The 15618-nt window shown below is 46.9% G+C and overlaps 1 protein-coding gene across 5 annotated transcripts in view; it reads left to right on the top strand.

The window, feature by feature from the left end:
* Nucleotides 1–14905, top strand: part of gigyf2 (GRB10 interacting GYF protein 2) — a 15803-nt gene extending 898 nt beyond the window's left edge. Inside the window, exons 2-29 of one of the 5 annotated variants that reach the window (XM_080484914.1) lie at nt 1951–2002; nt 2203–2377; nt 2519–2614; nt 3127–3235; nt 4312–4417; nt 4494–4534; nt 4615–4647; nt 5510–5611; nt 6147–6358; nt 6497–6641; nt 6855–7091; nt 7185–7357; nt 7638–7794; nt 7891–8057; nt 8302–8396; nt 8613–8741; nt 8985–9115; nt 9194–9294; nt 9729–9869; nt 9970–10128; nt 10250–10510; nt 10574–10696; nt 11068–11322; nt 11790–11995; nt 12089–12240; nt 12322–12515; nt 13593–13779; nt 14250–14905. In XM_080484914.1, coding sequence (XP_080341040.1) covers nt 1965–2002; nt 2203–2377; nt 2519–2614; nt 3127–3235; nt 4312–4417; nt 4494–4534; nt 4615–4647; nt 5510–5611; nt 6147–6358; nt 6497–6641; nt 6855–7091; nt 7185–7357; nt 7638–7794; nt 7891–8057; nt 8302–8396; nt 8613–8741; nt 8985–9115; nt 9194–9294; nt 9729–9869; nt 9970–10128; nt 10250–10510; nt 10574–10696; nt 11068–11322; nt 11790–11995; nt 12089–12240; nt 12322–12515; nt 13593–13779; nt 14250–14317 — 3993 coding nt within the window. In that variant the 5' untranslated portion in view covers nt 1951–1964 and the 3' untranslated portion in view covers nt 14318–14905. Of the gene's footprint in view, nt 1–1950; nt 2003–2202; nt 2378–2518; nt 2615–3126; nt 3236–4311; nt 4418–4493; nt 4535–4614; nt 4648–5509; nt 5612–6146; nt 6359–6493; nt 6642–6854; nt 7092–7184; nt 7358–7637; nt 7795–7890; nt 8058–8301; nt 8397–8612; nt 8742–8984; nt 9116–9193; nt 9295–9728; nt 9870–9969; nt 10129–10249; nt 10511–10573; nt 10697–11067; nt 11323–11789; nt 11996–12088; nt 12241–12321; nt 12516–13592; nt 13780–14249 lie in introns of all 5 variants that reach the window. The other 4 variants (XM_080484916.1, XM_080484913.1, XM_080484915.1 and 1 more) reach the window with 4 other exon arrangements.
* Nucleotides 14906–15618: the final 713 nt, after the last annotated feature.

Raw genomic sequence — 15618 nt, 5'->3', positions numbered from 1 at the left:
ACTCATGTGGACGGTAAACTGTGGACTCGGCGTTTTACTCAAAGTAAATTAAACTCCACACCAGTCATCTTTAATCCCGTTACCGGTAACGTCACGTTACATGTCCCTCCGCAGGAGTTGCAGTTACACGGCCTGTGTGTTGTTGGGAGCTCGAGTGTAATGCAAACTCGGAGGTTTGCCCCGGTGTGAAGGGAAAGTGACCCTACATGTGCACACCGCAGCTCTTCTATTTACTGCTTTATGGAGACTTCCACGTGGCTCATCCACACTCCCATATCACTCTCGGATCACTCCCATATCACTCCCATGTGGCCCGAGTCAGCAGGAGGGGGTGCTGGTTTCACCCAGGAGGACTTGGTGTACAGTCTCTGTAAATAGTTGGTCTGATCATGTAATATCTGCCAGTAAAGGTGTAAGAAACATCCACAAGGACCTCAGCAACATGAACTTTCTTATTATTCGGTCATAAAGTAACGCCTACGCCATCATTCATGTGTAGTATTACAGTAATGTGATTTGTAATAAATTCAATTACTGATGAACACTACCGAAGGGGGCAGTAACCTTTATACAAAAGCAACATTTTGAAAACTGCTCCTAAAGTGCAACTTTCTGGAAAAGCTGCTCCTGGTCATCGGTAACACCACCACAGTGACTAGTAGTTGTGCACATGCTCAGTGGCTATAGAATAAGAACAATGGTCAGAGTGTCATGACTCCCAGTCCATATTCTCCTGGACTTGGTACTTTTATTTTGACAGTCAACCGTATTAACAATCCAACTCGGTGGTCTGTCCACTAGAACACCCGTGTTCTCCCAGTGTTAAAGTTTAGAGCTGTGTGTGTGTGTGTGTGTGTGTGTGTGTGTGTGTGTGTGTGTGTGTGTGTGTGTGTGTGTGTGTGTGTGTGTGTGTGTGTGTGTGTGTGTGTGTGTGTGTGTGTGTGTGTGTGTGTGTGTGTGTGTGTGTGTGTGTGTGTGTGTGTTCAGTACTGAAGGCAAACTAACTACATCGTTTTTTGCGGTTTCTATGGAAACAGACATCATTTTCAGAACATTGCTGAGTAAACGCAGAACCTCTCTAAAACGATCCATTTTTACTCGAGTCCTTGTCGTGTAAATGAGGCCCGAGGCTTCAGCTGCTGTGAAACGGCGTCGCTTCCAAATACAGAGACACGACTTTAAACAGAAAGTCATAAAGTTGTTTCTTTATGTTCTGAATCCGGCACATGTTGATTTAAAACAATTCATCACCCCAGAACAAGCATCCGAAAACATTTCAATTGGTTTTAGTTTTTTATTGCTCGTCTTTTAATTATATAGTGAATTAAATTGTCAATAGAGTGAAATATTTAAATTTTGCAATACATTTATTCTGAAGTGAGGTGGCTTTGTAGTATTTTATAGTAACAAGTTATTTATTCTTAGTTATTATGTTTGTATGGAGATTTAGTTATGGAGAATATTATAGATTTTAAATTATCTTTACTAAGTTATTATGCAGTTCGACATTTGAATTTATTTTTATGCAGTTCCTTTTTTGGCCAAATTAGTTTCTTTAATGTAGTATTTTTATATGTATACATTTTAAATATTTGCTCATCAGCCATTGTTTATTCATTTAGTTATGACATAAAGAGCAAGTAATAGAATGATGATTTACTAGAAGCTGTTAAATTAAGAACATATACAATGACGATCTTTTTAGCACAAATACATTCATTAATTTATCCAGAGTGAAATGTGGATGTTGTATCAGTTGAAAGGTTTTTCTCTCCCATTTAAAGAATTTACTTCCGAGATTAATATTTTCTACTGTGTTTAATAAGCCGGCTGACGGCCTCTGAAGTAAATGTTTGTAAAACACAACAATGTATTTTAGTGGTTGTTTAAATAAATGAATGAAGTTCAGCTCTGATCCGTTTCTTCGTGTCTTCGTTTCTGTTTTTGCAGAACTTCAAGGAAGAATGGCCGAAACCCAGACACTTAACTTTGGACCAGAATGGTAAACAAACGAGAGAGAAGGAGGGAGGGAGGGAGGGAGGGAGGGAGAACAGCTGGTGGAACTGGTTCTGTTTGAAGGAGGAAGAGGGCCTGTTCAAACCTGCCACCTCTACTCTCCTCTTCCTCCTCTCACCTTCATGTCTTCACCTCTCCTCACTCCTCCTCTCCTCTTCCTCACTCCTCCTCTCCTCCTGTTTGCAGGCTCCGTGCCCTTTCCGGAGGAGGCATCGGCAGCGGTGGCGGTGGAAGTGGCGGTGGAAGCGGCGGCGGCGGCATCGCCTCCCCGCCGCTCTCACCTGCGTTGCCAAAGTATAAACTTGCAGACTATCGATATGGGAGAGAAGAAATGTTAGCACTTTATGTAAAGGACAACAAGGTGGGTCAATTTATTAGATTTATTCTGAATCACTCTCTTGTATTTCTGAATAGTTTTCACTCCACGCGTGTAGTATTTTTGATTGACAGGTTGTGACGGTGAAACCTTGTGTGTGTGTGTGTGTGTGTTCGTCTCATTCAGATCCCTGTAGACCTCCATGATAAGGAGTTCCTGCCCATATTGCAAGAGGAGCCTTTGCCGCCTCTGGCACTCGTGTCTTTCACAGAGGAGGAACAGGTGAAGACATTTCACACAAACCTGCTCAAACTGCATTAGAATACACATGAATAACTCCCCGGCTCACACTTTTTTCTCCTGCATCAGAGAACAGGTCGTTTAGGGGTGGGGGGTTGGGGGGCGGGGGTGCACATATTTGAGAGGAACATTTCTCAAATTTTGGACTTTTCTTCCTTTAAGATTCGGGACACTGTCATCTTATTCGCCGTGAGCTGAGGCGTATTGCCTTGATCAGCAGTCAGGAAGAAAAACTCAAACTGAACATCCCCTGAAACGTTCCATCCCTCCCACCAGATGCTAGTCGCTCCTAGAGAAGTTAAATAAATGTACTCCGTGTGGAAGTGAAGGGTCGGAGCCCCTCAGTTAACCAACCAGACTTTCAATATGCAGGAGTTTTCTTTTGCTCGCAGAGTCACCAAAATAAACCGCCACAGGTGCAAAGAACAGCAACATGCGGTTTTTTTTCTCACACACGCCTCCTTTCTGCCCCCTCCCTGTGTTTGTATGTGCAGAGAAACTTTTCCATGTCTGTAAACAGTGCAGCTGTGCTCCGGCTCATGGGCCGAGGAGGCGGGCCCATAGTCGGGGCACCACGAGGCCGGAGTACCTCCAGGGGTCGAGGTAAGACTTTTTTTTTCCCTCAGTTTGTTTGAGCCACTTGGCTTCAGAAGATTCCCAACAACTGCAGGCAGAGCGCATGCCTGTAGGGAGCGCAGCGGACATGAGGTGTAATATTAGCACTCTGTTGCTGATGTGCTGACTTGGCATACTTCGTCTTCAGCTGCTCACACTCCGATGTAGTAAATAGTCCTGCGATACGTGTCGGATAACAAATAAAACAAATATTCTCATATCCTTCTCATTCTACCAAAGAACTGAAAGGATCAGTTAAATGATCAGATTAATTTTATGCATAATTTTGTGTCGGTACAGAATCACAGTATGAAAGCAGAGGAGGCGTGTTTCAGCTGTGATGGACGGTTTCAGCAGCTCATCACACTGAATGTTTCTCTCAGCTTTAGGGTCCGTTTATATGACAACGGTCCTCGGAACCACTAAAAATGTAACTTTAAAAAAAAAAAAAAATCGGTGCCCAGGTGGAACTGTTTGAAAATGCTCCTGTTCTGTTGCCATGGAGACGCCAGAAACGTTACAACTGCACATGTGCACCACAGTTGTAGTTAATAGTAGTTCTGCACATGCTCAGTAGAGACAATCAGAACAAAGTTTCTTCCGTGGTGTCAAGAGTCCCAGTTCATGTTCTCTTGGGACTTGGTACTTTTATTTTGACAGTCACTGAAAAAAAACAATCCAACTTGGTGATCTGTCCACTAGAATGTCCGTGTACAAACATAGTTAATGTTTTGAGCCCATTTCTGTAGAAGCGGACGTTGTTTCAGAAACATTTGTGAAACAGAAATGCAAAAACGCTGAGTTTTCACTTCAAACTTTTGTCTTGTTAAAGAGAGCTTAGCCGCTGTCAATGATCAGACGCACCAACAATCTGTGTACAAATCTCAATTGAGGGGGAGGGGGCAATAAAGTCCGACATTTCTATTGGCTGCAAAATGAGTACAAACTCTTTAACAAATGTTGAAAACGTGACGTAGTCCTGTTAGGAGCTCATGAATGTCAAGAAGTTAACCGTCTGTAAATCAGGTGAGGATATAAACTGAGGTGTGTGTGGTTGTTTTCAGGGCGTGGAAGAGGAGACGGAGGGTTTTACCAAAGAAGTTTTGACGACGTTGATGGGTTCGGCCGCGGCGGGAGGGAGATGCATCGTTCTCAAAGCTGGGAAGAACGGTATTCAGACACAAACCCGGCACCGTGAAGATCCTCGTTCGGTTCATGACTTCACACATTTGTTTTTCCTCTCCAGGGGAGACAGAAGGTTTGAAAAGCCGGGTCGAAAAGAGCCGGGTAGGTGTTGGATTCGGTTGCTCCAGTCACACGTTTACGACGTACGACGCTAACTCTGTCATTATTTTTTTATGTTGTAGATGTAGCTCCAGGACACTTCCCCATCAATCACAGTAAGTAACAGTCACCCAACGACGGTTTTCCATGTGTGAAACGGTGGTGTCAAACATGCTGCTCCGCACAGACCACAACACTGGAGACGATGCACGTTTGAGCCACTGATCCTGGTTCTTAAAGCCGTTTTCAGTCACAGTGACACAATAATTCAAGTTTGTTTTGGTCTTTTTCAGTTTTCATGTAGTTGTGGATGCAGCAGTCAGCATAGCTGCCTTAGCATTAAAGCTAATGTAGTAAAACCTGCTGGAGGCTGCAGGAAATTCTGAGAAGAGACCAGATCTTAAGACAAACTGACAGATGATTTCAGACTCCACCTTCAGAATTGCCTTTTTAACTTTGAGCTGTTTCAGATTGTAAAGTTTTAATATTAGTTCTGCTTTAGAAAGTCAAACGAAGACCTACAACATGAAGCTGAGGCTTTTTATTTAAACTAAATGTTTTTCTACTTCGTCAGCTTCCAAACGTTGTTGGTTCTGACATTTCTATTACAAGAACTCACCTGTTGAATTTAACGGTTGAAGAGTTGGTCGGTTACAAGAAAAAGCATGTCGACAACACTTGTTTGGTCCTTCCTGTTGAATGGCTCTGGCTCTGCTGCCGTGTGGATGATTGACATTATTTTACATGAAATTAGGCCAAAAATGTAAAAACAATTCCTCCATATTGTGGAAGCAAATACTGATTTCATGACTGGATTCAATGACTTTGTCTAATGTGGAAAGACAGACTCTGTTCATAATGAAGAATTTGTATTAAAATAAAAAAAACATTAAATGTGAACATGTTTGAGATGCCATCGTTTTGTAGGTGTCTAATGAGCCCCCCCCCCCCCCCCCCCCCCCCCAATGCTCTGTGCAGTTCGACCGACCTACGAGGACGCAGTACCAGGACTCCCGAGGAAACACGACTTCACGCGTGCAGAGAGCGAGAACTGGCGTACGTCTCGGGACGATCAGAGCGGTGAGGATGATGGTGGGGGTTGGCGCCCGGCGGGGCGATGACCATGTTAGCTAAGCTTCTCTCTGCTGCGTTGCTCTGATCGACTGATGGAAACTCTCGCTAACAAGCATGAAAACAAAGACCTGTTAGATGCCTTCATTTATTAATTTTTTTCTTTTCTCGTGTATTCATCCAAATTAACGAGCTTAAATCCGAGATCAGACATTCAGCTAATAAATGATCATGATCAGAGAAATCTACCAAAATAAAGTTCACTAGCTAGCTATAGCATGACCAGGCCTGTATTACCATTATATACCTGCAGGTGGTGCAGTGGGTTACATTTACCTTTCTGTCTGAATTCAGTGTAAGAACAAGAAATGGCAAGTTTTGACATGTTTATTTGGAAAAAAATTGACTCATTACTGCCACTGTGTTCAAAAGTGGTATTACTCCAATCTTAAATTGAAGCTTTAAGTATATGTACGCTGGATACGTGAGTGAAATAACGCGTTTCCAGGTGAAAGTCTGTACCTCATCTACATTTCCTCCTCAGACACGCCGAGGTCAGCAGGGTGGCGGGAACTCCCGGACCAACGTCGGCGTTTCCCGTTCGACGCCAGGGAAGACGAGCGTGGCTACAGGAGGCCGCGGTCGGGCAGCGGCAGCTTGGAGGACGAGCGGGACAGTCTGCCTGAGTGGTGTCTGGAGGACGCAGACGAGGAGGCGGGCACCTTCGACTCGTCAGGGGCCTTCCTCTCTCTCAAGGTAATCGGATTACACAGACACCATCAATCTGTCAATCTTTCAAACCTGTCGATTCTCCAAATAGTCCTCTATTGATCCACTCCACTATCAGACTGAGAGCTGAACGGATTGTGTTTTATTATTTGTTTTTATTAGAAGGCTTCGAAGGAGCCGATCCTGGAGGAGGCGGAGCTCGACTTCAGACCGCTGGAGGAGTGTGAGGAGGGCCTGGAGGAGGAGGACAGCCAGCTAAAGGAGACCAAAGAGACGGAAACAGAGGCCAAAAGAGACGCTGACCGGAGAGGTGGAGCTCTTTTTATTATTATTATTATTATTACTGTGTTTTGGTTTTGAGTGAGAGACAGAAGTATAAACTTTCATCTTAAACTGGTCCAATCATCTGATCAGAAGAGGCCTGAAGCAATGCTTCCCACACCACATTGCCAACTTCTCATGAATGCTTCTGCTTTCAGTCAGAGATCATTAACTTCCCGTTGGATCTTTTTGTTTATTCCAGACTTGGTGCGATCCTCAGAGGAGGCACCACCCGTCGCTCCTCCTGTGGCTCCGTCTATGTCAGAGCAGCCTCAGTGTCCAAACCAGGCCGGCAGAACGGAAGAGCTGGACCGAGCGGCTGAACGCCAGCCGCCCCTGGAGCTTCCCCCGGAGCCCTGCAAAGTGCCCCTGCACGTCCCCATGTCCAACAGCATGCTGGAGTCCCTCCCCATGAGCCACATCTCCACCACGCTCACAGGTGAAGCCCCGGCCGGCCGTCTCCATCAAAACTCCCCATCGTCTGCTTCTGTTTGTTCTAAAACAACGTTTACCCTCCTGCCATGTGCTGCAGACGTCTCGGCCCCGTCGCCCTCCATTCAGCTGCCGCAGCAGAAGCCTTTAGAAGTTCCTGTGGCCATGAGCAACCCTCTACCCTTCACTTCCAGTATGATGGCGCCCATCGGCAGGCCCACGGTGGTGCCACACGACCCCGATGAAGACGAGGGACTCAAACACTTCGAACAGGTGTGTGTCTCTTTGTGTCTGTGCGTGTTCACCTCAGTGTTTGAGTCAGATTGAATGTTGTTTATTTGTTTGAGATTTGCAAATGTTCATGTATTCTTATCAAGTTTTAATACGGTGACCTTCATGTGAACATAAATAGAGGCAAACTGAGCCAAACTTTAGTTTTAGAGGGTCAACGATTAAAATATGAATTGAACTGAAGCTGTGCTGTGGCCCTAGAGGAGGCCCCGCCCCATAGTCTGAGCAGCCCCGTGTTAAAGTGCTATGTTTGACTTGTCAGGAAGCAGAGAAGATGGTGGCGTACCTCCAGGACAGTGGCGTGGACGACGACAGACTGTCGGCGAAGACTTCAGAGAAGACGAAGCCGGCTGGTCTGCCACTCACACATGAAGCTGCACTGAAGTGGTCCTACAAGGACCCCCAGGGGGAGATCCAGGGTGAGACGGACAGGCTGAAGGACAGGATGGGGGAAGCCCAACCACCACCACCCCCCACCCCCCGGTCACTCCTCTGACTGTGTGCTTCTCCATCAGGTCCCTTCAGTAACCATGAGATGACGGAGTGGTTTCAGGCTGGGTACTTCACTATGTCTCTGCTGGTCAAACGAGGCTGTGACGACGTGTTTCAGCCTCTGGGGGAGATCATGAAGATCTGGGGGAGGGTCCCATTCACCCCCGGTCCTGCACCTCCTCCTCTACAGGTACTCCTCCCCCACTTCTGCTCCGTCTGACCTCAGGTCTGTGTGTTGTAGTCTTTTTAAACTCCCACATTGAGGGAGGTCCTGAGAGCCACGACCTCGTCTGAAGACTTCAAATCTGTTCACATAAAATCGGAACCTCTTAACCCGATTTTCAATGGGATTTCCTGACACTCTTAGATTGTGGAGTTTTCAGTGTATTTATCGTCATTGGTTGGTTTCATTTGATCCCGTCTGCTTGTTTCAGGGTGATGGAAATCAGGAGAGGTTGAAGCGGCAGCAGGAGCTCAGTGCTCTCAACCTCTACCAGCTACAGCAGCTCCAGTATCAGTACCTCCTCCGGTCAGTGAGCACAATGCAGCAGCTGGAGATACACATTCATCCTCCATTACGCCACCTTCAATTGAGAATAAAAAAACACAAAAACAAGTTATGATTTCCCTCCTCAGCTCATTTGAGCACAAAATGGTTAAATCCTGGTTATAACTCATGTAAAACAGAATGAGCTCCATGTTGTGGCTTTCTCTTCATGCTCCTGTCTCCTGTCTTCTGCTGCAGGCAGCAGTACGCTCAGGCTCTGGCCCAGCAGAAAGCTGCAGCACTCAGCTCGGCTCCTCTTCAGCAGCAGCAGCAGCACCAACAGCAGATCAACCTGCTTCTACAGCAATACCAGGCCCTCAAGCTAAGGTCCACAGCACAATGATTTCATACTTTATACACCAATGACAGCAGAGAAACAGAACTGTGTGTCCATATGAGTTGGTACTGTCGTGACCTCCAGGGTCCATTCAACTGTCAGATTTATAAAAACTTTCCAGTTTGTCATAAACACACAGTAACACTGAAGAACTGACACAGTGAGAGATGGAGTGATCCTTGTAGAAAAGATTGACGCTGACGTCGCATGTTCCTGTATTTGTGTGTTTATAGAGCGTCTGAGAGCCTCCTACCTCCAGTGACCCGCTCCCTGTCTGTACCGGACTCTGGTTCTGTGTGGGAAATGCAGAACCCGTCGTCTCAGGCCTCGTGCACACCGAACCTGCCCCAGGCGGCTCAGAGCAGTAAGTGTGTTCAGCTGTGAGCTGCAGACATCTGCACAGTGTGTGTGCAGGCCTAATCCTGTGTGTGTATGTCGGCAGCGTGGGACGGCAGCAGCGTCTGGGATTTACCGATCGACTCCATGGCTCAGGCCCCCACCATCGAGCAGATGCAGCAATTAGAGAAGGCAAAGTCTGCTAAGGTAAGTTTATCTTTTAACGTCCATTCTGCTGCAACTTCATGAGCAGGAGAAGTAAAAACTGGATGTAGAGCCTCCTTGTGAAATATTCCAGCGATATCGTGGGTTAGAGATTAGTGCAGTTCGACCCAATGTGGATGCAGTTAATGTAGAGAAATAATTTCCTCAAAGGATCAATATTCGGTTTTCTCCTTCATAATAAACACCTCGTCAGCGTCCTTCAACTTCCTTCCTCCCATGCTTCCTATCTCTGTTTCATTGTTTCATCTTTTGTCTCGTGTTTCTTCATTCTTTATTTTATTTCCATCATTCTGTTTTTATTCCTTCTTTTACGTCCTTATTTTAGTTCCTTCCATACTTCCTTCTTTCCTTCCTTCATTCCCACCAGTAAAAAGAAGCGTTCTATCTAATCTTCTCTTTGTCTTTCGTCCTCTCAGTTGGATTTGGAGCGTCGAGAAGCAGAAATGCGAGCCAAGCGTGAAGAGGAGGAGAGGAAGCGTCTGGAGGAGGCTCTGAGAGCTCGACAGGAGGAGGAGCGCAAACGTCTGGAAGAGGAGGAACTGGCCCGACAGAAACAGGTTTTTAAACTCCTTCGGTGCTTCCAGGCTCCCCCACAATGGAGTCCTGTTGGTTTACAATCCTCACACTGCAGCTCCTGTGGCTTGTTTTACTCTTCAGGAGGAGGCGCTGAGGAGACAGAGAGAGCAGGAGGAGGCGCAGCGGAGGCAGAAAGAGGAGGAGGAGAGGCTGGCTCAGGAGGAGGCGCTCCGGAGATTAGAGGAGAGGAGGAGAGAGGAGGAGGAGAGGAAGAAACGAGAGGAGTTCCTTCGTAAACAGGTGAGAAGTATAAAAACATGGCTGACACAGTCGTTGTCAGATCAGCAGGCGAGAGGCTGCGAGGACAGTCGGACGTTTTGTTCTGGTGTGTGAACGTCTCATGAGCTCAACGTTCATCCAGCAGCAGGAGGAGGAGCAGCGCAGGAAGCAGGAGGAGCTGGAGGCCATCAGAAGGCGCGAGGAGGAGAAGCGAGCAGAGGAGGAGGCCGCTGCCACTGCAGCCGCCGCCGCTACTCTGGCACAGCAGCAGGAGGAGCAGAAGAGGAGAGAGCAGGAGGCGCAGAGGCAGCAGGAGCTGCAGAGACAGAGGCAGCAGCAGCAGGAGGCGCTGAGGAGGCTCCAGCAGCAGCAACAGCAGCAGCAGCAGCTGGCTCAGATGAAGGTAGGACCACACACACCAAGCAGAGCAGGCTCTCAGCTGACGGCTCATCTCTACTCCCTGCAGTTACCATCCTCCTCCAAGTGGGGGCAGCAGTCATCCAGCTCCGTCAGCCAGACCCAGAACGCCCTGTCACTGGCCGAGATCCAGAAACTGGAGGAGGAGCGAGAACGACAGGCCCAGGAAGAGGTGAGAACCCCCCCCCCCACTGACTACCAATCACATGTCAGGAGGTGTGTCGGACCCAGAGCCTCAGTGAAGAGCGTCGAAATGTCAAAATAGCAAAGATGGATGCAACAGCTGTTCATAATTTGTCCACCAGGGGTCGCCCTGTCCCAACGAGTCGAGTTCAAAACAATATTTAGAACCAGAACCGGACAGCAGAAAATAATTCAAGTTTATCTTCACCTCATATTCAGGGGTAAAAAATTAATTTTGTTGATGTTTCAGTCACAGTAACTAAGGCTTTGGTTGCAGCTCGTATGCCATTTTAAAGTTCCATGTTGTTTTCCCTTTGCCTCTGTTAAATCCTGTGTCTGTCCACATCGGTGTCCCTGCAGCAGCGGCGTCAGCAGCAGGAGCTGCTGAAGCTGCAGCAGCAGCAGGCCCTGCAGCAGGCGCAGCAGTCCCACGCCAAGCTGCCCGGCTGGGGCAACGTGGCCAAACAGCCCGTCATCACCAAGTCTCTGCTGGAGATCCAGAAGGAGGAGGCTCAGCAGATGAAGCAGAGGAAGGATCACCAGCAGCAGCAGCAGCAGCAACCGCAGCATCAGCACCCCATCGTCAGCCCACAGACCCGCACACAGAACAGAACGGTACAGATAACCAGCAGGTTGAACTCCACAGTCACACCGAGTGCATCACAACCGCTTCAGTTCATTGCTTCCCAACCTGTTTCCATGAAGCCCCCCCCCAGATTCTCTGAAAACCTGAGACTCCCTCTTATCTGATTGGCCAAAACATCACAGCACCAACTGGTGGCCCAACATGACAACGACATCGATTTTAGTTTTTACGTCGTTGCTGTGAAACTTTTCTGAAACGAAAACACAAAAATCATGTTCTTTTCACTTGAAGCGCTGTCCTGCAGACGGGGCCTTGATCTCTAGGAAGTTTGTTGTTTTTTCATTTATGTTTGTTGGTTTTATCAGAAACTTGCCAGAAGTTAAAAAAAAAAAAAAAAACAGCTAAGCTGTCTCCCACGTTCTGCTACTTTTCAACATGACCTGAAATAGAAAGTTGAAGCAGAAAGTAGTGTGAACGGTTCTGGTTCTGCTCACAGGTGCCTCTCAGTAACTCGGTGTGGGGTTCGGTGACCACCGGCACCAACTGGGGCTCGGACTCCAGCAGCATCTGGGGCGACACCCAAAACTCCAACATGGGCTTCTGGGACGAGGCGGTGAAGGAGGCGGTGCAACCGCCGCCGCCACCACCACCCAGCAAAAAGGCCAACACGCAGAAGAACAATAAGGGCAACGCCAACCTCAGGTATGTTTTTTAAAACCTCCGTCTGAGTCAGAGCGGCGCGGCGCTGCGCCGCGGCGGACCTGAGTCACTGATCTTCTGCTTGTGCACACAAAGCAACTCTCTGAGCGGGCGAGCCAACAAGAAGGTGGAGGAGGAGGAGAAGCTGCTCAAGTTGTTCCAGGGGGTCAACAAGAGCCAGCAGGACACCTTCATGCAATGGTGCGAGCAAACTCTGCACACGCTCAACACGGCCAACAATCTGGACGGTAAGTGTCCGGGGGACGAGGCGTCAACGTCGCCCACCAGCCGCTCGCACACTCACCGACTCCCCGTCTGTGTCCCGGCAGTTCCAACGTTCGCATCCTTCCTCAAAGAAGTGGACTCTCCGTACGAGGTGCACGACTACGTCCGGGCCTACCTGGGGGACACTCCCGAGGCCAAGGACTTCGCCAAGCAGTTCCTGGAGCGTCGTGCCAAACAGAACGCCAACCAACAGAAAGCGGCGCCACAGAACCAACAGCAGGCCCTCAAGCAGCAGCAGGTGAGCCGGAGCGACGAGGCAACAACACCGTTTAGATTCAGGAGGAAATTCTACAGCGGCTGAGTTCTGTTCGTCTTATTGATGAATCACCTTGACGACACCTGCAGTAAAATAACTGCTGTGTCGTGTGTTTTAATCATGATTGAAAGTTGTCGTGTTGCTCTTCACGTCCAACTCGGTGCAGAGCGACGGCAAACTGGAGCTGTTCACTAAAAGTTCATTAAAAACCAACTGATGAAGTCATAAAGCTGAAAGTCGGAGTTTGAATCCAGCTGATCCCAGCTGACTGGGCAGATTAACACACACACACACACACACACACACACACACACACACACACACACACACACACACACACAGGGAGAACATGCACTACACAAAGAACTCCATTTCTACACACATTACTTATATTTTTGCACTTTAAAATGCTTTTACTTGTAAGATCTTAGAAAAAAACAAGATGTGGCGTTCCTCAGGGATCCACTCTGGGTCCTCTTTACTTTGTATTTCTTTAAAAATCTATGCGTTGATAATCAGTGTCCACATTCGGAATAGAAATAATCTCATCTGCCCAGAAACTGTTTTTTTACCATCAGTCATGAAATAATCCGTCGACTCCGGATCAAGTCTTCATCAATAAAGTCGCCCAGCACAGTTTACAGGAAGTGACACATTTGGTTCCACGTTATCCTGAAATCTTACCTGAGGCCTGGAGTTCCTCAGGGGTTGACTCTGGGTCCTCTGAAGTTGATTCAATTCAACTTTATTTATCACCAGTAACAAAGCAGTTTTACGGTTATGAAACACAAAGTACACACTGCTTCAGATTTTGTCTTCAGTCTTTAAAAAGTGATTTGAACACTGACGCTTCATTCAAACATTTACTGTGAGACGAGAACGTTTTTCTCTCCACATTCATCACATGTGGAGAAAACAGTGAAAACCAAAACATTAAAACACAGTAATAAAGAATTGACGTCTGTAGCTCAGAAACCCTGACACTCATCACAGTACTGACCAACATGAGTCCATTTAAATTCAAACGTGAGTCTTACTGATCTGTGCTTGTGGGTCCAGCAGGACTCTGTGTGGGGCGGGACAGGATCTTCGTCTCTTTATCAATCCAACCACACGAGCAGCCAGCAGCAGCAGCAGCAGCAGCAGCAGCAGCAGCAGCAGCAGCAGCAGCAGCGCTTTGAGACGGTTATCTCAGGGAAGAAGAAGAAGAAGCAGAAGATGGTCCGGGCAGACCCCAGCCTGCTAGGTAACAAAGCTTCACATCCTCTGAGACTGCTCATCACGTCTGCTTCTGGTCGTCCAGCAAATTTTAGTTTGATCTTAAAACACAGTTGGTGTGGGAGTCCCCCAGGGATCCCCTGTGGGTCCTCCTCGCTTTTTGTTTGAACAAGTTGCTCTCCTCCATGATCTCAGGTTGAATTATGATCAGGACGGAGACGAGTGTCATCGGCATAGAAACGTTTGTTTATCACTTCTGTTGTTCACTTTATTGTCGATAAAGGCCGCAATAAATCATGTAAACAAGCCTTAACGCTTCAGATTGAGAGCTACAGCGAAATAATCTCAGAGGATTAAATGAATAATAAAATGAGGTTTGGAGTTCCTCAGGGTTCAACCTCGGATCCTCTTTACTTTTGAAGTTTACCATTTCTATCACAAAACATAAATCCTCCTCCTTTAAGCTCCGCCCCTTGATGGCTCCTCTCTCTCTTCCAGGTTTTTCTGTGAACGCCTCGTCTGAGAGGTTGAACATGGGAGAAATTGAGACTTTGGAGGACTTTTAAAGGGACTGCAGCCAAGAACCCCACCCCCCCACCCCGGCCGACTTCATCCAGTCTGAACAAGATCTTTTATTTTCCAACCAGTAATCACATCTACTCCCATAACTTTTCCTGACCTGTAGAATTGGTGATCTGTGTAGCCAGGTGGCGCTGTGACCCGGGTGGGCCCTCTGGAGGGGGAAACACCGGTGATCCCCACTTCCTGTTCAACGTCTCGCATCCTCTCTTGAAGTTTATCTCTAACACGTGGACGAGTCGAGACCTTCGCCCACGCTCTTTGTTTTATTTATTCACAGCCCCCCCCCCCCCACCCCACCCCCCACCCCTCCCCCCTCCGGCTGGGTTTTCCTGGGTGTTCCTGGGTAGCGGCGGCGAGGTCTAGCTCACAGATCGGTTCCCACTAATGTCCTGTTTTAAGGACATGCTCAAAAGTTCCAAGTAGTTATCTATTTCTTGTAAAATATTAGGCTGTTTAAAGAATGAATCTTTCAATTCTGCATCTGTATTATAATATATGAGAAATGATTTGCTGGAGTCATACTTTTTTATTGCAGTATGAAGTAATAAAACAGTCTGTTGGCTGTTGGCATGTCTCGTCTCCGCCTTCATTTGTCCCCGCCCACGTGCCGGCGTCCAATCAGGAGGCAGGAAGCGTGTGGCGACGGCTCAAAACACCAAAACACACGAACCACAAAGAAAAACATTCTTTTATGTCTCGTAAGACGAAGGGATTCAGATGTTTTTGTGTCGGGATTCTTTTATTTTTAAAAAGTTGCAGATTTCTATTCAAACATCGTAAGACGATTATTGTTTTTCTGGGGTCAAAGAGACAAAACATCAAAACTAACGAGAAGAAACATCCACACTGATATTAAAACTACATATTTGATTCAGATTTCTGTGTTTTAATATTTGATTTTTCTCAATTTGAGAATTTGTTTTAAAATCTGATCTTAGCGAGAATTCAACACAAATTTAGGGAAGTTGAGCTTAAACAAGTCAGGGAAATTAAAATATTCAGCGCTGTGTTTCTTTATTGTTCAAGCAACTTCAGACTTATTTATTATAGAATTAACGCTTAAAAATGAAGCTGTACTTTTATTTTTACTGTCCAACAGTGAAAAGTTCGACCTTCAGTTTAAAAAGTGGGATTGACGTGTGGCTCAGAGCCGAGTGTAAAATGTGAATGAAGCGTTCACAGATCAAGTAAATCGACTAATGCTGAACGTGTAGCCACCAGCTAATGCTAAGGTTATCACGACTGTCAGATTTAAACTACACTGTTAAAAACAGGAAACATAATG

This window comes from Lipophrys pholis (genome assembly GCF_963383615.2).
Source record: "Lipophrys pholis genome assembly, chromosome: 1".
In the NCBI taxonomy this organism is placed as follows: domain Eukaryota; kingdom Metazoa; phylum Chordata; class Actinopteri; order Blenniiformes; family Blenniidae; genus Lipophrys; species Lipophrys pholis.
Note: the sequence above shows the minus strand (reverse complement) of the source record. Positions and strands in the feature narration are given on the sequence as shown.